General features: G+C 56.5%; 1 protein-coding gene across 7 annotated transcripts in view; it reads right to left on the bottom strand.

Moving 5' to 3' along the window:
* Gse1 (Gse1 coiled-coil protein) overlaps positions 1-24,348 on the bottom strand; it is a 354,151-nt gene that overhangs the window by 27,990 nt on the left and 301,813 nt on the right. The window contains exon 1 of one of the 7 annotated variants that reach the window (XM_021220464.2): positions 16,452-16,543. The exons of 5 other annotated variants lie outside the window; for them this stretch is intronic. Coding sequence is in view for 1 of the 2 variants with exons in the window: in XM_021220463.2 (XP_021076122.1) it covers positions 14,832-14,838 (7 nt within the window). In the remaining variant the exon portion in view is untranslated. Of the gene's footprint in view, positions 1-14,831; positions 14,980-16,451; positions 16,544-24,348 lie in introns of those variants that run through there. One more of the 7 variants, XM_021220463.2, reaches the window with a different exon arrangement.

Genomic DNA, 24,348 nt, shown 5'->3' with positions numbered 1-24,348 from the left:
CAGGGTCTTTGCAAGAAAGACGTCAATGAGGCTGGGCACACCACCAAGGGCTACTACCTGGGGAGCAAAAGATGCCCAGAGCAAGCAGGCTGGCTAGCTTCCAATCGTGGCCAGGTCCTATGGTGCACAGGTCATGTCCCGGGGCAGCAGGCCGCTGAGCCTGGAGGCTGACCTGTGTCCATACCAGGCCCTCTCTGTAGCAGGGATCAGGTAGCCATGACATTCTGGGGACAGCTCCTAAGATCCAATCAGGGTGTCTCTCTAAACTAGCGGGGTTCTCAACCTGTGGGTCCTGACTTCTTTGGGAGGTTGAACTGACTTTTTCACAGGGGTTGCCTAAAAAGAGCATCCGTAAGCAGCTATTTTTATTATATTTCCTTGCAACATAGTTGCAAAATTACAGCTATGCAGTAGCAACAAAATCAGCTTTATGACTGGAGGCCACCACAGCATGAGGAACTGTATTAAAGGGTCGCAGGATTAGGAAGGTTCAGACATAGATAAGTCACGCAGGGAGCTTAGGAAGTAGCCAAGCCACTAAGCCACTGTCTACACCACCCCCTTTTTGTGGCCAGCATCTCGGTCATCCTTGGATCTCAAGGAGTGCAGGATGGTGAAACTGAGGCCAGGTGTCCCGAGGCTGGCCTGCTATCACGGCTGAGTGCTAATGTTCTCACATCCCCCCACGCTCAGCCCGAGCCCTGCCACGCCTCATCACGCAGAACCACACGACTCCAGTGATTTTAAAACATGTCCCCCAAGTCTCGTCACTCATCACTGCAAGACGCAGAGACAGGCCCATGTATGAATGGTTCTGACAACTCACTACCGACAAATACATTGTTACCCCCTTCTTGCCTTCCAGTCCCTGGAGCAGCACTATGAGCTGGACCAGACCAGCTAAGCCTTTTCTGTCGTGGACCCACAGAGACTCCAGGCACTAGGAGACACTAATCTACTCCCTACACCAACTTTGGGGCAGTTTAATATATTGCATATTGCACAGGATCTGGATTGAGCTCTTCACCTCAACCCATCAGAAGCCAAGAAACACTCTGCCGACAAACCTGACCCTCAGCCTCCACCGACAGCGCAGAGCTACCTCAGGAGCCATCGCAAGGGACGGTGTCCTTGGACTCATTCCACAGATATGAGTGGGTAGGCCCAGCACAAGGGTGGGTCGGAGCAGGGCCAGGACCACTCCTGGGGAAGAGGTGTGAAGCCCTGTGTGAAGCAAGCTGCCTCAGACCCAGCGGGAGGGTTCAAGTTTCAGCGTCTCACCCAACCACCCGCACCAGGTGGGCAGCATGGCAGATGGAGATGCTGGGAGCCGCAGCAGCAGCAGCAGCTCGCGGTACAGCTGCAGGCCCGTCCCTCCAATCTGAGGAGGGGGCTGTGCCACTGGGGGGGGGGGGCTTCAAGATGCCAATGGGTGTAAGCCGATATGCTGGGCCCACCAGGCTTGGCAGATAACAGGATTTGTGACAGGCAGGACCTCCCTGTACCACATGCTATCAAAGGTCCCCACCATGCTCCTGTGGGGAGCCCAAACAGGACTCCACCTGTCAGAGGGCAGGGGACAGATCCACCCCTAGGGCCTCCAGTAGTCTCATGCTCAGGGCATGGCTGCCCTTGCCCCCACCCTTGGGAGGTGTGGGTGGGGTCCCCCAAACCTATGTCCTGGAGATATCAGTATGTTCCCAGCCTGGGAAGCTGCTCTGATGTCAGCTCCCTTAAAATAGAATTCCAAATGAGCGGCTTCATTAGGGGGAGTCTAAAATTAGCACCGTTCCTCACACATGCGCACATGGGGCTGGTGGGGGAGGGGTGGGGAACCGGCCCCGGGTACCAAAGAGGAGGATACACTGCCAGATTTTGGGGGGAGCTGGAGTCCTCTTCACTCACGGGCCTAGAACCACTGGGGATGGTGTCTATTCTATGCCCGGCACCCCGAGAAGAAGCCACCTCAACAGGCAGGCACTGGTGTCCGTAGAGGCTCAGGTGCAGCAGGCAGGGGACAGCAGAAAGGAGAGAGGTGGGCACAGGATGCCTGCTCTCTCCCTACCCTCATTAGGGGGTATTTATTAACTTCTCTGCTCCCAGCCGTCATCATCTATGCGACTGGCTCCTGTGAATTCATTATCCTAAACAGCTGGGAATAAGCTCTGTCGTGCAAGGGCCTGTGATGGATGACGCCCGGGGCTGCCTGCAGTCTGTGCTCTCCAGGCGAGCAGCTCAGTGGGCAAGGGAGCCTAAATCTAAGTGGCCTCTTGGGCACTCTACACGGGCTCCTTCCTGCTGCCTCGCCCAAACGTTCACTCTCAAGCCGGCCACAGCTTTCCCTTCTCTAGACCCAGCCATCCAGAACCCAGCATCGAGAGCTTGGGTTTCTGCCAGAAGCCACTATCTCCACAAAATAGCTGGGGACAGTCAGGCTGCCTTGGTGCATCTTGCCCGATCACCCCCCTTAGGGTTCTAACATGCCCAGGAACATCACCAGTGCCAAGGAAGGAGACTCCAGAGCAGCAGGCAGGTGATACTGTTCAACTCACCTCGCTCTGGTCCTGCACAGTTGACCCAGGCAGGCTTCACGGGGTGGGGGATGGGGTGGGGTCCCAGTGCCACTTCCCTCCTGCAGTACGTCAGGAGTTATTAATCAGCCCAGCCTCCCTCCCGTTGAGGCCGTAATTACCGTCCCTTTCATCCCAGCTCCTCCCGGCACCAGACCTCAGGCTTGCTCCTTCTGCTCTGTAATTACCAGCTAATAGCTGAGATGAATTTTCTGAAGGCCCGGTTCAAGCACCAATCCGCCCCCCCTCCTCCGCCAGCAGCCCCTCACCCTGGGGTAATTACACCCAGGGAAGCTATGCCCAGCAGAGCAAGGCTCTCAGGCAGTGTGGACCCGGATGCTCTATCTGCCCCTTCGTCATTTTTCATTACCGCACACTGAAATGTTTGTGAACAGACAGAGAGGCTGGGTCAGCCCGGGCTCCACGCCCCCACCCCCACCCCCACCCCGTGATCCGTGCGGCCCGGAGGGTGATGCTTCTGCAGCTCTAACAAGGCTGGGGTCACCCTGCTGCAGGGACCTGGCGGCTGCAGTAGTGTGGGGTGCCACGTGATTCCCCAGAGCCTGGACGGCTTCATAATAAATTCATTATTAAGTGTGCCGCTGCCGCCACCGCCAGCTTGTTCCGAGCACACCCATGTGAGGCAGCTTCTCCGGGGCGGGGGGTAGAGAGGTCTGCTGATGTTCAATGGTGAGCGTACCCCACAGGCTGTTAAATCCCGCCCCTCAGCCGCTGCTCAAGGTCAGTTCCCCCAGGAACCCCCGCACGAGGCGACAGAGCGGGAGAGCAGAGCAGAGCAGATGGTGACTCCTGACCCAAGACCGTGAAGGCGGAGAAAGCAGCAGGCGAGTGGGGGTGGCCTGGGTATGACAGGGGCTCTGATCTGTGGGTCAGAGGGGGAACGAGGCAGCCAGGCAGAATGAGGGAGGGAGATGGGAGAGGTTACCCACCTCAGCACTGTGGACAAGGACAGGAGGGGCTGCCCACAGCATGAGTGCAATGGATGTATAAGCAGCCTCTGGGGTTACCTGCGGCCACACAAGGGCAGAGAATGGGGACCTTTTGGGACCCCCAAGCCTTTCACTGTCCACCCCCAGGCTGTCAAAGGCTCTGCTGCCTCAATGTTCTGAAAAACTTGGGGGAGTACTGACAGGAGACCCACACATGGTGGATCGAAAAGGTGCAAACAAAGGGCATGGCACCCCAACTCAGGGTGCGGAGGCAGGGGGACCATGGGTTTAGTGCCAACCTAGACTTGGTGAAAACTCATCTTAAAAACAAGTAGTAATGGGGGCTGGAGAGATGGCTCAGCAGTTAAGAGCACTGACTGCTCTTCCGAGGGTCCTGTGTTCAAATCCCAGCAACCACATGGTGGCTCACAACCATCCGTAATGAGATCTGACGCCCTCTGCTGGTGTGTCTGAAGACAGCAACAGTGTACTTAAATATAATAAATAATAATAAACAAATCAAAATAAAAAAAAATAGTAAGAAGAAGGCTGAGGATGAGCTCAACAGTAAAGCGCTCAGTTAGCACAGCGAGGCGCTGGGTGCAGGACCCGGCATGGAGGAGGAGGGAGGGAGGTCTGGAGGAAAGAGCCCCGAGGCTCTGTGACAGCAGAAGCTTTTGTGGCCAGCCGCACCAGCCTCCTAGGAAGTCACCTGACTAGGTACAAAGCCAGGGAGCAGGAGTCTCAGAGGTTCCCAGGCAGCAGCAGGGACTGAGTCTGGCAACAGATGGCAGCGACATTTGACGCGATTATTCTAAGTGGCTGCTGCCACTGCTTCACTCCGTGAGAAGCCTGGCATGGGCAGACGGAGGAGGCCGCACAGCCACCCCACACCAGTTCGGCAAAACCCACCGGAGGAAAGGGCCCCCAAGGTCGGGAAGCCAGTGGCCGGCGCTGCCGAGGGTTGACAGTCCAGAGCCCAGCACCCATCCATCCCCAGTGGTGATCGTGACAGCAGCAGGAGGTGTGCACGGGGCTTCTATAACCACAATGCTACACACAGGCACAGCACCCTTCACATCAGCAGACCCCACACACCAACTGCAGCAACAGGCAGGTGAGACAGGTGAGGCCCTTCCCCTCCCTGGGCTCCCTGGTCAGCGGCTTACTAACACTGGGGACAGGGACAGGGACTAGGGACCTCAGGGTATCCTCTCCTCAGCCTGACTGCTCAGTCTGGCTTAACCTGCCTCCCGGGCATAGAGACTGCCATTACCCAGTCCAGTCCCGTGTTTTACCCAAAGCGCGACCGAGAGCCACGCCTCATCTAGGCTCAGAGTCTGTCGCCACTGTCCTGTAAGTCAGCGCCCATTAGGTAGGGGGAATGGGAATGGCCCGAGGAAGGATCAGAGCCCCTTCACTAGCACTTGGCCCCGCTTGTCCTGGGGAGCCCACCACGCGCCATGCCTGCTACAGAGGCGGGCACATCACCCAGTGAGCCCCGAGTGGCCCATGGCATCTTCGGGCTTCACTGGTCACAAAGAGCCCTTCAAGCACCCAACGCTGGCCTCCTCCCCAAGTCCCCAAAAACAAACACTCAAGCTGTCCAGAACTGAGGTTATGTGCCTCCGAGTCTCCATGGGATGCAGGCCAGGGGCCAGCAGGTCGAGGCCGGGCCGGGCCCTGAGTGGCCGACACCTGGAAGGCAGCAGCAGTAGCAGCGCGCATGTGCCACCCAGTTCCCCAGGGATTCCCAGGCTTCAAGACAGGCCCTCCACTCCTCCATTTCCTGTTTTGGCTGGGGGCTGAGCAGACCCAGGGGGCTACTTGGGAAGTGAGGACAGAAGTGTCACAACACAAACCTCTCCCCAGGGCACACACCAGCCATATACCAGCATTATCAGCAGGTGCTATAGGAGGAGGTGGACACAGGTGGATTCCCGAAGAGGGCTGGGGACAGCAAGGCCAGGTTGTTTTCCTCTAGCTATGCCCTAATGGAAGCCACGGTTTGCATACAAGCCCCTTGGTCCCAGCCAGCAACAGTTCCAACACAGGCTGGCCACTTCTGAGGGTCACCCTCAGGTTTCCGGTGCCAAGCGTGGGAGAAGAGATGACCACGCTCTGCTTCCTCTGGCTGCGCATAGGGGGCTGAGTGTCTCTGGCCTCAAGTCACCTTCAAGTTGTTTGAGTGAGACCCAGGGGGATCACCTTAGGATGGAATTCTTCCAAGTTGCTGAGTCACGAAACCCACCAATTCCCCACGCCAGGGGTCCCAGTGCTGGCCTCTAGGTCTCAGGCAGCCACGCTCCCCAGCTCTGGCCGCACAAGGGGCCCTGCTCAGTGCTCTCAGAGTCCACGGGAGCTGAAACACTGGGTCCCGCTGGGACTCTCGGGCTCCACGTTGCTAGCCACATTGCTGACTCAAGAGGAAGTAGGGAAGTGGGGCCCATCCAGGAGGGCCCCTCTCAGATCGTAGCGAACTCGCCCGTCACTCAAATCCGACTCAGGATTTGGCCCGGGAGTATCAGCAGTCAAGTGGCTTGTTCCCAGGGCCGGCAGAAAGGTCCTGACCACCAGGCCCAATAGTGTGGGTCTGAAGGAGGAAGGAGGTCCAACTTCCCACAGGTTGTCCCCCGACTTTCACACGCACACAGTGACATACATACAAGTAAAGGAATGTGATGTAAAAATGTAAAAAAAAAAAACAAAAAAACAAAAAAACCCTTTGGGGACTAGGATGTATGGTGGGGGCAGCCTGCTTGCCTATATACACAAAGCTCCACTCTCCCAGATGTTTAAAGTGGCAGCTGGGTCCTTGGGGCTTAGATGTAAACTGACCTGTGCATCAAAGTTACTTTGAGCAGCCACTCCTAAGTAATGCCCCACCCCAGTACCATGCATGGGGACAAAGTGGCTCAGGGATTGAGGGAAAGAAAGCTCTTGTGCCGTGCGCCTCAATATCAGACTTCAAAACCCAACATGCCAAGCCCAGACACCATAAAAATTCTCAACGAGGGAGGGAGGTGGGGGAGGAACCCTTAGGCCACGATGGCCTCCTCCATCAGAGAAAAACTTCCTCCACACATAGCTACAAACCAGAGCAAACATGTCACCGTCTCCAGGGTGCATGTGTTGGGCATCCCTGAATGACCAACCACCTATACCCAAGTCACCCTGGCAACTTAAGCATAGCCACATCCTGCAGGATTCCGACTGGGAACCTCTGGCCAGGCAAGCTCGGAGTGCAACCCGGACTTGACCCTACACTGCAGCAGACCTAAGGAAGGCTCCAGGAGCCGGCCTAGCGGAGACGTGGGCAGACAACCCTCAGTCAAGGTTGGCTATGGCTAAGTACAGAACCAAGTTCCCCTCATCCACATCTCCATCCAGGGGGCAGGTGAGAGCCAGCAGAGGAGCAGGAGGCACCTGTCCCTCCACGCCTTTATGTGGCATTGCAGGCTGCAAGGAGAGGCCCCACCACAGGTTTGGGGAACTTAACTTTTGCCCCCTCAGAGAGCAGTAAGCATGGTTTCCCCAGTCCCAAGCCTGAAGTGACCCCAGGGCCTCCCACACACCAGACCAGTAACAATTGCTCAGCCACATCCCCGGCCCTGCACGGTAATTTTAATAATTTGAGGGATGAAACAGTTGCGCGGTATAGAGTTTTCTACTCTGAAGCGACGTCTGTGTTTACAACCAGTTATGATTTTGGAGCGGTTAGGGTGGTTTCAGCTCAGGGTTGTTTAACCTGTCTTAAAGACTTAAAGGGCTTACACCTCCACATTCCCTTCTCCAGCTTGGCCAACAAAGGAGCCCCATGACAACAGCCATGCTGGTGGAAGGCTCGATGCATAAGGTACGAACGCCATCAAACTTCCAGTCACCTTCCCAGAATGCCCCAGTTCATTTCCCACAATTCTCCAGCCTATTTCACGGGCTCTGGCTGGAAACAGTGGAGCATGGTGGCAGACACCTGTAACCTCAGCAGCAGAGACAGGCAGGTGGATCTCTTGTACGGGTTCAAGGCCAGCCTCGTCAAGTTCCAGGACATGGTTGTGACTGGCAAAGTTCTCTTGCAACCAGCAGGTAACTATGGACACTGGGGGCTGCCTGCTACCAAGACAGAGGGGCACCCCCAAAGAGTAGCACCCTAGGGAAAGGCCTCCATTCATAATGAATTAGTTGATGTACACTGTAAGCCTATACAAGTTCAAGGTCATCACTGCTTCACAGCCAGTTGGCTACGGTTGTCTAGGCTGGGCTACAGATCAAAACAAAGAATAAAGGGGTTGGGGCTGGGGAGATGGCTCCTTGGTTAAGAGTTATTATTCACGCAAAGAACCTGGATTGGGTTGCCAGCACCTAGTTGGTGGCTCACAACCGTCTAGTCTAGGGAATTCAACACTTTCTTCTAGCCTCGGAGGCCACCACGGGCTCATGGCACACATATATGCATGGTGGCAAAGTACTTGTACATATAAAATGAAAATAAACAGCTCTTTAAAGAAAAATTAAAACCCCAAAGGGCCAGTGATAGATAAGAGGTCTGTGGTATCCGCCTCCAACGAGTAAAGTTGGAGTTTCCACGCCCACATTACTTTCTCTCTCTCTCTCTCTCTCTCTCTCTCTCTCTCTCTCTCTCTCTCTCACACACACACACACACACAAAAGCTGAAGTGTGCTTTTTACCCAGCGTGCACTGCTTTCTGTCATACGTGCGCTGCTTTCTGTCATAAAGTTCAAAGAGTAAGTTGAGACATCAGAAGTTGGGGACTTCTGCATAGCACCTTGAACTCGGAGGCTTACAAGCAGCTAGTGAAACCTTAGCTGTTCTTTAGTTAAGGGCCACACCCGGTGCCTAAATGACAAGGTCTGTTTGAGGCTCCAGGACTACAGCACGGCTACCGACTCAGAGCTATATATATATATATATATATATATATATATATATAGCTCTGCTCGCCAGACACACTCAGGAAAATAAGAAGCTGAGGAAGGGTCACCTGGACGGGAAACAATGACAGCATTTGCCTCCCCAACCCAGTGGAGGTCGGGGATCATCAGGGACATTCAGGAGAACGGTGCAGAGGCTAGAGGCTACATGGGACTGGAAGGCGGATGCTCGGACCATTTTCTCAGCCATGGTGGCGTGAGGAAGCCATACTTTGCCACCAAGCAGGTGGCAGAAGACAGGGGCGAGGGGGTTAGCCTAACTGTTTGCCCTGAGGTTTCTACACCTGGAGATGCACCTGCTACCACCGCCCCCCCCCCACCCCGGCTGCCCTCACACAAACGAGAAAAACACTGTGCACCGAGTGCAAAAAAGAAATCTGACAAAAACAAGACAGGCGCACACCAGCGACTGGGAAAGATCGGCTTTGTTTACACGGGTCCTGCGTTCCACACCAGCAACCTGTCCCTTGGGGAGAGATCTGAAGTCAGGACAGAAGAGAACTTGGTGTCTGGCTTTTCTCCAAGCCTGGCATACTGCCTCATGGGTCCAATGTCTGACCACAAGCAGGAAGCCTGGTAGGAGAGGCCAGAGCCCATCTGTATGCAAAGACCCAGGTTATTCCCATCTGGCCACAAACTGCCTGGATCCGGGGTGCCCGCTTGCCCTGGGAGATCCTAGGAAGTCACCTGCCCCAAATGTGTGGCAGAATACTGCCAGGGCCTGACCCTCAACACCCCCCACCCCCCAAAAGGGACAAGCCCAGGGTCAGTTGAAAGGAGTCCTGAAAGCAGCACCTGCAGCCCCAGCCTGCCCCTCCCCCACCCCTCAGTGAGCCTGTTTGTCCTCAGCTCGACATGGATTTTCCTTTGGGACAGCTTAACCTGTCCAACATCAATATGGCTCTAACCAAAAGCCGTACAGATCGATTCCTTTTATGGCTGCTTGTAGCCGCAGGCCCACTGGTGGTGTGAGGGCAGAGGGGCCTGTGCATGCTGGAGTGGCTCCCAAACCCAGCCCCCCCCCCCAAGTGTAAGCCCACAGTTCCTAAGGGAGCAGGAAGTTGGGGGAGGGAATGTACACGCAGGCATCTGAGCTGGTTTTGGCGACCCCAGACAGGTGGCCCTCCAGAACAGCTGGGTAACTCCACACGGCAGGACGGAGGGGCTAATTTATACCTGGAAAGGGGTCCCCTTTGCTATTTACCACGAGGACCTGGATCTGTGTTGAAATTGCAGGGACACCATCACCCTTTATGGAGCTTATGGGTACCAGGGACCCCCTCAAACACCCAGTAACACGCATTTAACAGCAATGCCATCTGCCCTAGGCCAGAGGCTGCTACTGCGGCCCACAACCCAGGCTGTATACACACAGACACACAGACACACACACACACACACACACATGTGTTAGCCTCTCTATCACTGTTGGCCTCAGCCCACTGTCTGGGGCACATGCGTTACTATCTGAGCTTCTTCCAAAGCAGGACCTGCACACACACACACACACACACACACACACACACACACACACTCACTCTCCCCCACCCCCCAGCACCTCCAAAGCTCCTGCTAAGTGTAACTTAAGGAATGAGCCACAGAGCATCAAGGAAGGCCAGCAAAAACCCAGTCATCTGCCCTAGGGGGAGGACGTTCCAGTACGAGGACCAAGGGTGGAAAACAGTGCAGAAGCCCCAAAGCCAAAGGTGGGACTGATCAAGAGTTCAAGACCAGCCCGGCTGTGCTGATGCATGCCTTAGATCCCAGCACTTGGGAGGCAGACAGGCAGGTATCTGTGAGTTCAAGGCCAGCCTGGTCTATGGAGAGAGTTCCAGACAACCATAGCTACTTAGAGAAACCCTGTCTTGATGAGAGGGAAAAAAAAAAAAAAAAACCAAACAATCAAAACAAGCCAAAACCACAAAGGCAAGAAGAATTCAAGACTAGCTGGTACAATGACTGCCTAGAAGGCACTGGCTCTCTCCTCTGCTGCATAAAGGTGTTGGCTCACGCTGTTATCCCAGCACTTGGGAGTCTAGGCAGGAGAACCAGAAGATCTAGGTCGCCCTCAGATACTCTGAGGTCAACCGTTGGATAGAAGACCTTATCACAAAAAACGACACAGATCGCGATCGGCCTGAGCTATAAGGCTGAGAGCCTCACAAGTCGCTGTGACTCCAGGTGTGATGCATGCCCTGCTAACAGCAGCGCACCTTTAATCCCGGCGCTTGGTGGCAAAGAGGCGGATGGATATACAGAGCCGGAGAGTTTGAGACCAGCGCGGTTTACCTATAAAGTTTTCAGGCTCGACTAGAATAACACAGCAAGAGCGTCTCAAAACAAACAAACAAACAAACAAACAACCATAAAACCAGGCTGGAGATAGCTCAGCAGTTCTCAGCACTTCCAGCTCTCAGGGAGAATGACTGGATGGGCAGGATGCTCACAGTGGCTCCCAACCACCTACATTTCCAGTTTCAGGGGAATCCAACGGCCTCTGCTGACCTCTGTGGGCCCTGTACACATGTGGTACAAACATGAAGGCATTCACACATTAAAAACAAATCCTTTCTTGTTCATTTCTTATTTTTTTTTAAAGAATTATTTTTTTTATGTCTATGAGTACACTGTAGCTGTCTTCAGACACACCAGAAGAGGGCATTGGATCTCATGATAGATGGGTATGAGCCACCATGTGATTGCTGGGAATTGAACTCAGGATCTCTGGAAGAGCGTTACAGTGCTCTTAACCACTGAGCCATCTCTCCAGCACTCCCGTCCCCCCCCCTTTTTTTTCCTTTCTTGAAACAGGGTTTCTCCTGTAGCCCCAGCTGTCCTGGAACTCAAAGAGAGCCACCTGTCTCTGCCTCCTGACTGCTGGAATTAAGAAGCCTATGTCACTACACTGGGCAAAATAAATCTTAAAAAAAAAACAAAAATAGTAAATAACAGAATACAGGTCCCACCCCAGAGATGGAGGTTCATCTGAATGGAGGCATGACCTGGCTATGAGTGCTTTTTTTCCTAAATTGTAGTCAATAATGATTCTTCCGAACCAGAATACCCCCCCCTTTTCCCACACACCCCATTCTCCAGCGAATGATGGCTCTTTCCCCAGAACCCCTAACAGCCAAATCCTTTCCCTCCATTTTCCATGGTGACTGAGAACAGACTCTGGTGTCCTCGAGATGTCCCTGTTACAACAACCATCCCTTCAGGCCTAGTCTCCCTGAGGCTAGCTGTCACTCTCCTGTCCTCTAAAAGGCGGGCACAGAGAGACAGGCACCGAGGAGAGAGGAGTGGGTGTGCCTGGAGCCTGCCAGACCCAGGGGCAACCTGTACAAGGACAGGGACTTTGCCAGCCAGCCAGGGGCTGCCCGAGTGGCTTTATCTGGCTAGGGTGGAGGGCATGAGGGAGTGTGAGGAGCTGGTGGGGAGATGCTCTGCAGAGGCCAGATTAAAAGGCCTCCGGAGCGCACTCTGGCAGTCGCCAAGAGCTGCCGTTGGATGCTCGCCCGCGTTTCATCTGTCTGTACACCTCCCAGCAGCGAGCCGCGAGGCCGGGTTCAGGAGGCGCTCGATAAATTCTCATTGACAGGAACACTCAGAAACGTCACCTCCCAGGCTGTGGCCTCTGTGCCTTGGGGGGTTGGGGGGGTGGAGAGAAAGGCCATCGTGGGAAGTGAAGCCAGCAGTACTGGCGGGCTGCACTTGGCCAGGCCGCGGAGATCTGAGACTCCATGGGGGCAGAAATTAAAGTGACTCGGCAGGTCTGCTGCACAGCCACCGGGCTGAAATGTCACCTCAAACGCGGTTCTCTGCAGGTTAAACATGCTCTCCTCGCCCCAAGATCCCCAGGAGAGGGACAGAGAGGGGTGGGGGCTGGGCCTCATAGAGGGTTTGTGGCTGTTGCCACAACACGGGTAATTAACGTGCCCCCCCCCCAGAAGGCTCCTATCCAACCCCACCAGGCTTTGGAGTAACCCAGGCTGGGCATTCCAAGGCTGCAGATGGAGCCAGGAAAAACCGGCCTTGCTGGCTCACTCCACAAGCCCCTGCGGGTTCCTGGGGGTAAGGGGGGAAAAGCGGCAGCTGGTTATTACTCATTGCGTCTCTAGGAAGGGGAGGAGACCAGCGGCAGGGAGCTGAGGCTAGACCTCCTTCACAGCCGGAGAAATGGACCACACCTGCCTGAAGGGTCAAAGCCAGCTGGGGACGGATTCGGCGGGCTTGGGAGGGGGGGGGAGGGTTGAGGTGCAGGGCCCCGGGTCCACCACAAAGTGGTTCTCGACCTCTCCTCCCCCTTCCTCTGGCTGGAGGCGCCGGGCCCTGAGGTGGCTGCCTTTCTGCAAACCGCACGGCCCTTTGAGATCTGCAGCTTCCAACTTCCTCCAGAGACAGGGAAGTTAAGTTACTCACAGCCAGAGGCCGCCTGCCTGCCTGCCTGCCAGAGGGACACAGCTTAGCCAAGAGCAAGCGTAGGCTTCCAATGGGTCAGGCTGTTTTGGAAGCTTCCCACCACCCCCCCCCACCCCACTAAAAACCTACCTGGAGGCATCAGAATCACCCCAGGCCAGCCCCCAAGGTTAGCTTAATGGGGACCTGACAAGGTCTGATTCCTAGTTATTTTTAAATGTTAAGTAACTACACACACACACACACACACACACACACACACACACACACACACACACACAACGTTTCAACCCTAACTGGTCAGGATCCTAATAGCTGCCCCCAACAGGTCAGGGCCTGATCTGGCCTCTCTAGCCTTCCTGGTTCAGAACCTGCCCTAAGGCAGGCACAACAGAGCCCAAAGCCAGGACAGGCCTCCCACCTCCTTTCCGAAGGCGTGGCTGACCCCGGGTCTCTGGCTGGTTGCTCACCAGCGCCCCCTCCCCCCCCCCCAGCCTCCTCCGCTCCAGCTGCCAAACCAGGCGACAAAAGCCAACCTTGTACCAAGCCATCAAGGCACCCCCCACCCCCCCGCCAGGAGGTGGTCAGGCGTGACCCGGTGGCTGTGAGAAGTGTTGAGCAAGCGGCTTCGGCACAGTAGAGCCCCATCGAGGGAGCCCGCCAGCAACCCTGTTCCGGTCCACCCGGTGGGGCGTGACACCCAGCATAGCAGATGACACACGCTGCCAGTCGGAGCCTGTGCCCCGGCCCCCCTCACCTGTGGCGGGGCGACTGAGTGGCTGAGTCAGACGCAGCCTGCGCCTCAGGTTCCCCGCCTGCGGGTGGGGGCGGCTGTAAACACAGGCTAAGCAACACTTAAGTAGCCAAGCTTAAGTAACAAGGACGCCCAGGGAAGGCTGCTCGCCAGGGGGGCCCTGTCTTCCTCGGGAAGAGGGGGTAAACCAGTCTCAGGCAACAGACTGAGACACTGCCAAGCGGCCAGCCAAGACCTCCTGCCTCTTTGTCCCCCAGTGCTGGGAATCGGCTTAGGCCCGATGCTCCCTCCTAGAGCGAGACAGCGCCTTTTGTTCCGGTCCTCTTTACAAAGGGATCTTGTATTTTGGGTTGTTTTTTTTTTTTTCCCCTTCCATTTGGTGGTCCCGCTTTTTGTTTTCAAACCCCAACCTGTGTGGGCCCCAACCGCGACAGATAAGACACCGCAGGGGTCTAGTAGTAAGGGTTTAGTGTGCTTTAAATGCATGGAAGACAAAGGCTGGTTTGCAAGCACCAAACCGACCCAACTCGAGCTGGCACCCCCACCACGGGTGGCAGGTGCGCGGGGGCGCCCCTTGCTCGCTCCCGGCTCCGATGCCCAGACCTGCGGCCCCAAGCCTTCTCCTCGCAGTCCTATTCGGCCCCCGCCACCTCCCGGCGCTCGGAGAGGCGGGCAGCGGGGAGGGCAGCCCAGCTCCCGCTCCGCCTCCAAGAAGGGAATTTAATTAGCCTGCCGGAGAGGCGGCGGGCGACGAGGTGTCTCTGGTGCTGCAATATAATTGAATCGGCTCCACTCGGGCGGGCCACTCGCCGTCAGCGCGGCCGCGGGGGGTGGGGAGGCGCATCCAGGCGGAGCGGGAAGGGCTGGGCGGGGGGTTCGGAGGCCTCTTGGACTGCCACCCCAGGCAAGGCACCCCCGATCCAACCACCTGCCTGGGCGCCCCCGCCCCAACCAAAGTTTTGCTACAACCGCGAGCCCCGGAGCCGCCCCCGCGCACTTCCGCGGCAGCAGAGCCCGCTGCGCCCAGCGCGCGCGCGCAGCCGCGAGTGTGGCTTCAGGTCGGCCGCGCGCCCCGCGCTTCTCGTCCCTTACACCCGCGGGACCTGGCACCGGCCGTTGGCGCCCCTCCCGAGCCTAAAAACTTGGGGAGGGGAAGAGAGAGGGAACCCCCGCCACCCCCTCGCTCACCTTTCATGCCAGGGCCCCGCTGCTCCGCCGCGCCTGACACATGCCGGAGCCACCGTCGCCCGGGTTTGTCTGAACTGCTTATCTCACCCGGGGCTGTGCGGCGGCGGCTCCGCCGCTCCGGGAGGTGGAGCTTCCGGGGCCTGGGCCAAGAAACACCTGCTGCTGTCGCCGCTGAGGACACACCCAAGCGCAACGCCGCCCACTCCTCGGCCCCGGCTCGCTCCCGGCGCCCTGACCTCAGCCGGCGGGAGGTGTCGGGTTTCAGCCGCAAGCGCACGCGCGCGCACCGACGGACCGCCCGGAGCACCCAGCGCGGTCACAACCCGCCGGGTAGGTGCCGCCCCCGCGCTCCTGGCGACCCTGGCTGGACAGTCGAAGGGGATCTCTCAGAGGCCTCGCGGGCCACTCATCTCCAAGAGTAGGGAGAAGTGGCTTACAACACGCCTGCCATATCCGAGCCTCATAGCCGCCTCCCCAAGCGCCTGGAACAGTGCCTGGCACCTGGCCACCCACTAAGAGAGGGGAGGGATAAACCCAGAGCTCAGGAGGCCTTTCCTTGTACTGAGTGGAGGGGACCACACAATATAGGCCGTTGGCCTCCCTCGGTCTCCAAGATGCCTGATCTATTACCGCAACTTTAAAGGACTTAATGTTTAGAACTCGGGCCACGAGCCTCTGACCCAAAGTTTTGCAAAGTCTCTATCTCGCTTTAAGGAATTTTTGGGGAAGCCGAAGGCGGGGGGTCGAGTTCTTTAAAGAGCCCATGTTCGAGAAGTCCACGGAGGCGCCGCTGCGCCAGGGGCATCATTAAGTAGCTGGGGTTGCGGTCAGAGGCGAGGTCGCCGCCTCCAGAAACTGGCACAACCCACCGCGCCACCGGCCCCAGCGAACCGCCTTCCCATTCTTGGCGCCCCCACCCACCCTACCTCACCCAGGCACTTCACGGGGATGACTCAGGGAGCGTCCTGAAATTCCTCGGCACCCACAGGCGGCGCGGAGAGGGACTGTGGGCCCCAGCGTCCCCGCCCCCAACGCGACCGATCCCTAGAAACACCCCCTTCCCGCCACCCGGGAAGCGCGAGGTTACAGGGCGAGCCGGGCAGCCGGGGACCCTCGGCCGGACCCAGCGCGCAGAGAGCAACCAACGAGGTGGCAAGGTCGTCGCGAGGTCTCGGGGTCTCCCCCGCCCGCCCTTTCTACACAGCTCTCTAATGATCCTCCGCTTTCATACTTTCAAGCCCGGAGGCCACCGCACCCGGGGGCTTGGGAGGGGGGAAACCTCAGCGCCGCTGCGGGTTTCAACTTTCCACCGCGGTGCCAGCCCCAAACCTGCCCCGGGACATGCCCGCGCAGTGCTCGGCAGTCGCGCGCGGCCTCCCCCGCCTTCCTCCCTCCCGCGCCAGCCGGGACAGCGCCGGGAGCGAGCGCGGGCGCCAGCACCCCCCGTCCATCTGTTCCCGATGACGCCGGCGGCGGACAGCGCTCGGGGCCCGCGCCAGCAGAAGCCGCCGATGCCGCGGGGCGGGGGCGCACGCCGGGCCAGTCTTGCACAAGCCCCAGGCCGACCACAAACGACAAGGGAAACGGGCGGGCGAGGGAGGGCGGAGTTGCTGCTCCTACCTGCGGCCACCGGGTCCCTGGCCCCACACACGCGCCGCGCGGCCTTTGGTCCACGCGTTAGTTCGCGTCGCCCGGGGCTGCGTGGCCTCTGCAAGTTTACGACGCTCGCGACCCGGAGGATGCGCCGGGCTCCCCGGGAGTGGGGCGGGGAGAGGCGCCTTCACCCGCTGGGAATCGCACGCGGGAGGGGGGAGGGGGGACAGGGAGGTGTCAGAAGAGAGAAACAACTGGCCTCGAGCCGTAAAAAACAAAATGAAAAACCTCCCGGGCTGGTCCAACCCCTTTCCCACCTGGATTACTGGCTGGGGGTGGGGGGTGGGGGGAGGGGACAACATGTAAATGAGCAGCTCGCACCTGGCCGCGCTGCCTGCGGGCCAGGTTCCCCAGGTAATAACACCGGGCTCTTCCTCCAAATCTTGTCGCACCTTTCTCCCTAGGGGTGTCTTGGAGGCCAAGTTCAGTCACCTGTTTGCTGAGAACCAGGCAGGCCATCCTATAAATTTGTGGGTGACCACTATGAGCTACCACCTGTTTTGCTTTTTTTTTTTTTTTTTTAAAGAGCTGTCTGCTCTTCCCCCACCCCCAATATAACGCAACTCTGCTGAAAACCGTACCCCCAACCGGGGTTTCAAATGAGGAACCTGCCCAAAAAGTAGTCAAGGCTACAAGGGTGCAGGTGAGCCAAGCATCCTCCCCCAACTTCTCAAACCAGGAGTCTGGTCTCCATCAAGCCCAGACTGTCCAAGGTAGCAAGAGGGTGACAGACACCCACGGTGGCCACAGGGGGACAGCAGTGAGCCAGCTATGTGCACCCAGGCCAGAAAATGCTGGCAGTCACCAGGAGATGGATATTCCTCACTATCCCTATACCCTGCCCCAGGAAATCAGTAATCCCGAGCAGGACCTTTGAGTTTAAGGGTGGGAATTGCTCTCTAGCCGCCATGTGGCTGGCCCCTTGTTAACGAGATGTACCCTGTATGGATGGGCTGCTAATTCCCGACTCCGAGGCTAAAAGCTAACCTCCCTCTAGCTGCCGCCCCCTCCTCTTCCCCCTCCTCCTCTCCCTCACAGCTGCCGGCTCCCACCCCACCAGCAAGCTATACAGCCTTGGCTCTCTGGGTTCTTTCCCTCAGTTCCGTTTGTTTAGGGAAGTTGGCTGGAAACATAAAGTGCTAGTGACGGTCCTGAAAGGTGGGCGGAACCTCCTCGCTCAGGATACTTGCCCGTCTAGGACACAAAAGCGCCCAGCTTTCCTTGCTAGGGTTCTGCCACACGCTGGGCCACTTAGGATAAGGTGCAGGATTTCCCCTAGCCCAGCTAAGCTGGGTCTCCTCCGTAAAAAAAAAAAAAAAAAAAAAAAAAATCCCACCCTTTCTGAGAGCCCGGGACCTCAGAAACAGATGAACTCCAAACCCGAGTCAGGAGGGGTTTCCAGACCTGCAGGGTCTGCCAGAACCAGGACAGGTATGGGTGGCATCCGCTGGACACACATCAAGTCCCCCACCCCACCCCGGGGCCTCCCCAGAAACAAAACTGAAAATTACAGAACCACAGCTCAGAAAGGCCACGGGGCAGATACCAGAGGCCCACAGGCGGGGCACGTGAGGCAGCCCGAGTTAGGTGAGAGAGCAGCAGGCTGCTGGCTTAGAGCCTCCTTCACCAAGGTCGTGTTCCCACCTGAACCCCGTCTGAATTGAACCCAGGATGTCAAGTGGAGTCCCACCTCCCAGTCGTTTCCTCCTGGGGCTGAGCAGGAAGTCTTAAGACGGCGTGGTTGCCCGTTCTGACCAGCCAGCTGCCCTCCAAGTGCCACTACCAAGTGTCAATGAACCTGCCTCAAGGTTCTGAAACAAACGGGGACACAAACCTGACCCACGGTTGCTTACTTACACCTGGTGGTATTCTGACAGCCCTCCCACCCCCGACCAGGACACCTTCAGCAAAGTTTGTCACCCTAGTTATCGAGGCAGGGAGGTGGTGTCTCTGAGTTCAGAGGGAAGCCTTGTAGAAGGGAGGCGGCTGGCTTTGGGTTTCTAGCATTTTTTTTTTTTTTTTTTGCTTTTGCAAATTCTCTGGATGAACACTTGGTACCCAGAAAACCATCCCGGTGGAGGGGGGGGCAAGAAGCAGAGAATGATGGCCTGCCCAGACTCCATCTATCCTGACCCCCTGAGCCAGGCTCTCCACAGCAGCTGCCAAGCCCTCAAACCCGGCTCCACTTTCTCTTCCCTCTTCCCGGTCCACATCGGCAGCCATTCTTCAAAGCCCTGCTCAGATCTATGCTCTTAGAAGGCTTTCCCATCTCTGCCTCTGGAACTCACCTTTCCAGGCTGGCCTTACCCGTTCAGACAGCAGTGAGCCCAGGAAGGCACATTTACCCTGACTAAGCTGTTCTAGGGTGTATGGGAATGACACCCTGTGGAGGCGGGGTTTCAGGTTTTTCCCAGCCTGCTCTTGGGAGGGGGAGGAGGAAGACCCTTGTCTCACAGCAGTGACTGCCCAGGGCTGGGGGGCTGGCAAGCAGGCTCTAACTGTCTCTAAGCCAGGCTTGCTGACCCAGGACATGATGCGGGACAGCGGGGAACGGAAGGCAGCCGGTGACCTTCTAAAGAGGACTCCTTCCATCTAACTAACATGCGGGTCTGACGGCTGGCTGTTGGGGCCTGAGGTCACCTAGGCAGCAGGAAGGGGTTAAGACCTGGCGGATCCCCTCGGCCCGTTGGGGAGTTTTCCTCTTAACCCTGGGCCTGGGCGCCACTTCCTGCGCTTTCAGCGCCGGCTCCCACCCGCGCCCCGCACACAGCTGCACTCCTTTACAACCAGTTAACAGCTGTTTTGCATAGATTTTCAATTCTAATTGCCTCGCTTTGTGAGCGCCTCCGAGCCCCGGTGAATGGGGACGCCGTGGCGCACGGCTGGAAGGCGGGCGGGAAGAGGGCACTTGAGGGGAGAAGAAGGGAGCCACTGTGCGCAGGCTGCCTGCCTTTATGTTTCTAAACCGGAGAAGAATGTCCTGGCCACCAACTGCCCCTGCGCCTGCATCTCCACCGGAGCCTCAAAATCTGTACCTAACCCTGGCCAGCCTCTCCACCCAGTGACCCAGCCCCTAACCTTCCCCCACGCCGCCCTGGCCCGCCCCGGCCTAGCAGACAGCCAGGAGCAGCTTCCTATCCCAGCTGGCTCAAGGCCCTTCCCCCTACAAAGCACCCCTCCACCCAGTCTACCATAAGCCACCCCAGACAACAGCTTACTAAGCCACCGGCTCAGAGCCCAGCCACCACCACCCCCCCAAGTTCTCTAGGACTCAGATATGAGAGGCTAATTGGACCATGAAGTTGAGCAAGGAGAAATCACACTCTCTGGAGACAGCTGGCATCTATAAAAGAGAAATATTTGCATTTAAAACCTTTAAACTTTATATGGCTGGGCCAGGGCCAGGCAGGGGAGGAAAGGGTGGAAGGGGGCTGCTTGGATCCTCTCTCCAGAGGACAGGGACTCCCTGGAGAAGGTTTGAGATGGCTGGCACTACATTTCTGTCACCAACTGCCCTTGGTGGCCTGGCCCTGCTCAGGTTCAAGTTCTTCTTGGCTTGTGAATTCCTGGGGAGAGCCTAAGGCTGTCCCCAGTCCGTGCCTCAGAAGTCCCCAGTTACGATCACCCCCAACTCCATTATGGCCTCCTCTCTCTGTGGTGAAGAAGAGGCAGAGCTGCTTGCCCAGCCTGCTCTGGCAACTTACACCCTCATCACACAGTGGTGAGCCATGGAGGTGACACCACCCTGCCTCCCCACGCTACCCCACTCAGGAGCTGTCCCCCCAAAAGGCCCCTGTCCTGCACCTCAGTGCCATCCCTGTGGTGGTGGTGGGGGATTTGCCAGGTTTCCATTCCCTTCCATGCCTACTCCCTATTTTTATATTTGAGAGGAACCTGGCCACGTTTTCTCCACTGTCAACATTTGCGAAGGAGAGCCAGGAGGCCCTGTCCCTGAGTGGTCTTATTTTAGTAGGCTTTTATGAAAGCGCCGAACAGCCAGAATCTCATCCAGTCCTGACTACCTGGCAGGCCTTGGGGGAGGGGGAGGAGAGAGAGAGAGAGAGAGAGAGAGAGAGAGAGAGAGAGAGAGAGAGAGAGAACGAACGAACTAGCCCAGGCAGTGGGGCCCTGGCTTCAAGGGCACACAGCACAAGGGTGGGTGAGTCTGTGTCCAAGAGCGGTGACCAGCCATCAGTGGGAGCCCCCATTTTCTTCACCTACACAAAACCCGATCTTCAGTGAACAAGCTGCCCTTCTTCCTAGCTTCTGTTCCTGTCAGAACTGGCTCCTGGGCCTGGACAGCCTGTGTCCCAGCTTGGTCTTGAGGCCTGGGACCCATGGACACTCCCTCATCCCTCCCTCCATGCTTCTATCCAGCCCCAGGACAGTTCCTGTCTCTGTGGTTTCCCCCTACTAGCGAACACTCAGACCTTTCTCACACCCCCAGGGATTATTCCAACACAAGTTGTGTGTTTTACCTCAGCAGTGCCGAGGCTGGACTATCCTAGCACGGGCTACACAGTCAGTTCCCGACTCAAGAACAAGCCTTGAGCATGTGGGGGGCAGAGGCAGGCGGATTTCTGAGTTCGAGGCCAGCCTGGTCTACAAAGTGAGTTCCAGGACAGCCAGGGCTATACAGAGAAACCCTGTCTCGGAAAAACCAACAACAACAAAAAGAACAAGCCTTGAATACAGCTCCCCGAGGCCCAGTTCCTGCTTGTAGGAGAGGTCAACGGTGTATGTGTATGGCTGGTGTGCAGGTTTCTAGAGCTGATGTATGGACAACCCCACACCTGCCTAAGAACAGGAACCTAGAAAGGGCCATACCCAGGGATTAGGACTATCAGCTGAGGCACTAAATTCCTTCCGTTCAGCGTTCAGCGTGAGGAGGAAAATGAATGACAGGGGAAAAAAAAAAAAAGGGATTTTTAGGCTGGGTACTGGTGGCGCTCGCACTCAGGAGGCAGAGGCCGGTGGATTTCTGAGTTGGAGGCCAGCCTGGTCTATAGAGTGAGTTCCAGGACAGCCAGGGCTATACAGAGAAACAGTGTCTCAAACCTGGCTGGTCTCCTCAGACACCTCTCTAGGTTGCCAGTCCAGCCCACCTGTGAATAACCACGGAACCAAACTACAGTGGACTATTAAGCCATGAAAAAATAACGGGGTCCTGATATGTGTTATGCGGTAGATAAATTCAAGGACAAAGAACAGACGCTCAAACCATACAAGCATCCTGCACAGATGTCCATATGAGTACTATTGAATTAATTAGACAGTTGTCAAAGGGTCATGATACCTTGCTGGGGAATGAGGGTTTTTTTTTCTTTTTCTTTTTTTAAGATTTATTTATTATTACACAGAAGTACACTGTAGCTATCTTCCAACACACCAGAAGAGGGCACCAGATCTCATTACAGATGGTTGTGAGCTACCATATGGTTGCTGGAACTTGAACTCAGAACCTTCAGAAGAGCAATCAGTGCTCTTAACCTCTGAGCCATCTCACCAGCCCTGGGGAATGAGTTTTAAGAGCGTGGTATGTCCATTCAGTGGAGTACTGTCTGGCCCTAAGAAGAAATGGCGGCTCAAGCCTCTAATCCCAGCATCCAGGAGACTGGAGCAGGATGAAACACAAAGAGAAACTTGTCTTTTTTTGGTTCTGTTTTTCCAAGACCTGGTTTCTCTAGGTAGCCATGGCTGTCCTGGAATGCCGGGATGCTGGGATTAAAGGCCCAGACTACCTACACCACACTCAGTAGGGAGAAATCCTGTTTCAAAAAAGAGAAAGAAGCCAGGTGTTGATTGTGGTACACGCCTTTAGTCCCAGCACTCTAGAGACAGAAGCAGGCAGATCTTCAAGTTCAAGGTCAGCCTGGTCTCCAGAGCGAGTTCCAGGACAGCCAGGGCTAAAAAAAAAAAATGAAACCCTGTCTCGAAAACAAATGGAAAAAAAGGAAGAGAGGGAGGGAGGGAGAGGGAGGGGAAGGGAAAGGAAGAAAGCAAGAAGGGAGTAGGCAAGCAAGCTTGAACACAGACTACATAATAAAGTGGAAAAACATGGTGGCGAAGGGCAGAGGCCAGACCCGAAGGGTGAGTCCCAAATATGCAATGTCCAGAATGGGCAGATCACAGAGGCAGACAGTGGATGCATTAGCAACTACTGGGGGGGGAGGACTGTCTGCTCTTGTGGGGGCAGTTTCCTGAGTGATGGGTCTGTTCTGGCTCAAGGACGACAGGCGTGTGGTTGCACAACACTGTGTACGTGCTAAATGCCACTGGACTGCACAAGTGTATTTGCTTGCATCTTTTCCTCTTCGAGATAGTGCCTTTACTCCGTAGCCCAGGCTGGCCTGGAGATCACTCTATATAGCCCAGGCTAGCTTAGAATTCAAGACCTCTCTGCCTCACCTGGAATTACAGGTGTGAACACTTTTTTTTTTAAATACAAAATTTTATCTTGTGCATGTATGCATATATGCATATACCACAGAGGGAACAACTTTTCAAAGTTCGTTCTCTCTTTCTACCATGTGAGTTCTGCCGACTGAACTCCAGACCCAAGGCTTAGTGGGGAACATCACAACCCAGGGAGCCACCCCATCCCCCACCCCAACCCCCAGGCCCAACACTGTGGGTTTTAAATTGGGCCCCAACCCCAACCCCAACATTTGGTATTTTGATACAGGGTCTTCTGCATCCAAAACTGGCTTTGCATTTTGCATTTTCTATGCAGCTGAACCGATTACTAAGCTTGACACTCTCCCCTCCCCCACTCTGAAGCGCTGGAAGTACTGTGCGCTTTAACATGGAAGCCGCAGGCTAGGGGAGGGTGGGTGTTTTCCAGGGGACCCCGGCAGACCTTGGAAACTCCCCTTCCTGCAGCACCCTTGCCCGAGGGCACTCTGGACGGCCGCGTGGTCACAGGAAACGGTCAGATGCCACAAGCCTGGCCTCAAGGAACTTTCCCAGACTGTGCTCTGTGGGACTTAAAGACTCTGTGGCTGCTTTACCCCGTGGCTCTCCCTCAGGCTAGAAAGGTCACCAAGCCCCATCCCTCCTGCTGAGATCTCCCCCTCCCCCTCCCCTCCCCCAAGCTGCAGGCCTCCCGTCTTCCCCAGCCTCGGGGCCTGCAACTCCTGAGCACCTGGGGGTGGTGACATTGGAATGTACACCTGTCTCCACACAGGACCTCCAGGCGCTCTTGCCACCTGCTGCAAAGCAGACAGCTGTGACCTGGGTAGGGGTTGGGGGGATGGGGCAGGCAGGGGACTCCCGTGGGCAGGAGGCCCCAATCCTGCACCCCTTTCTTATAGGGTAACAGGAGGCCAGTGACCCTTCTGGCTCCTTAAGGGGTCCACTCACAGAGCCAGGGCACAGCAGGAGCGACCCTGCCTCCTTCCCACAGCTGTCTCTCTGCCTGGGCAATCGGCTGGATAAGAGGGAGGACAGCCTCACCCAGGCCACATACTCTAGGACAGAGAGATCTAGGGGGTGTCCTCCCGAGGGACTCCACAGGTACCCACACAGAGCCTAAGGATGCCACACACAAATGGGTGTCCGAGTTTTGTGACTCTACCTGCAGATTTAAAAGCTGGCCTGGCTCCGGCTCCAGGCAAGCCCCCTTGGCCTACAAACCTCCCAGACCGGAGGCATCCCTAACCTTTTCACACTGCTATGGTTGAAGGTCCATAACGGGCCATGATTCCCTGACTGCCTCTGTGGTACCTGAGACTCAGGCAGTGTCACTGCTGCAGGACATCAGGGGTTGGTGTTTCACCCAGGGAACATTACAGTTTCTCTCCCCTCCCCTCCTCCTCCCCTCCTCCCACCTCCCTCTGTGTGTGTGTGTGTGTGTGTGTGTGTG

Source organism: Mus pahari, chromosome 20 (genome assembly GCF_900095145.1).
Source record: "Mus pahari chromosome 20, PAHARI_EIJ_v1.1, whole genome shotgun sequence".
In the NCBI taxonomy this organism is placed as follows: domain Eukaryota; kingdom Metazoa; phylum Chordata; class Mammalia; order Rodentia; family Muridae; genus Mus; species Mus pahari.
Note: the sequence above shows the minus strand (reverse complement) of the source record. Positions and strands in the feature narration are given on the sequence as shown.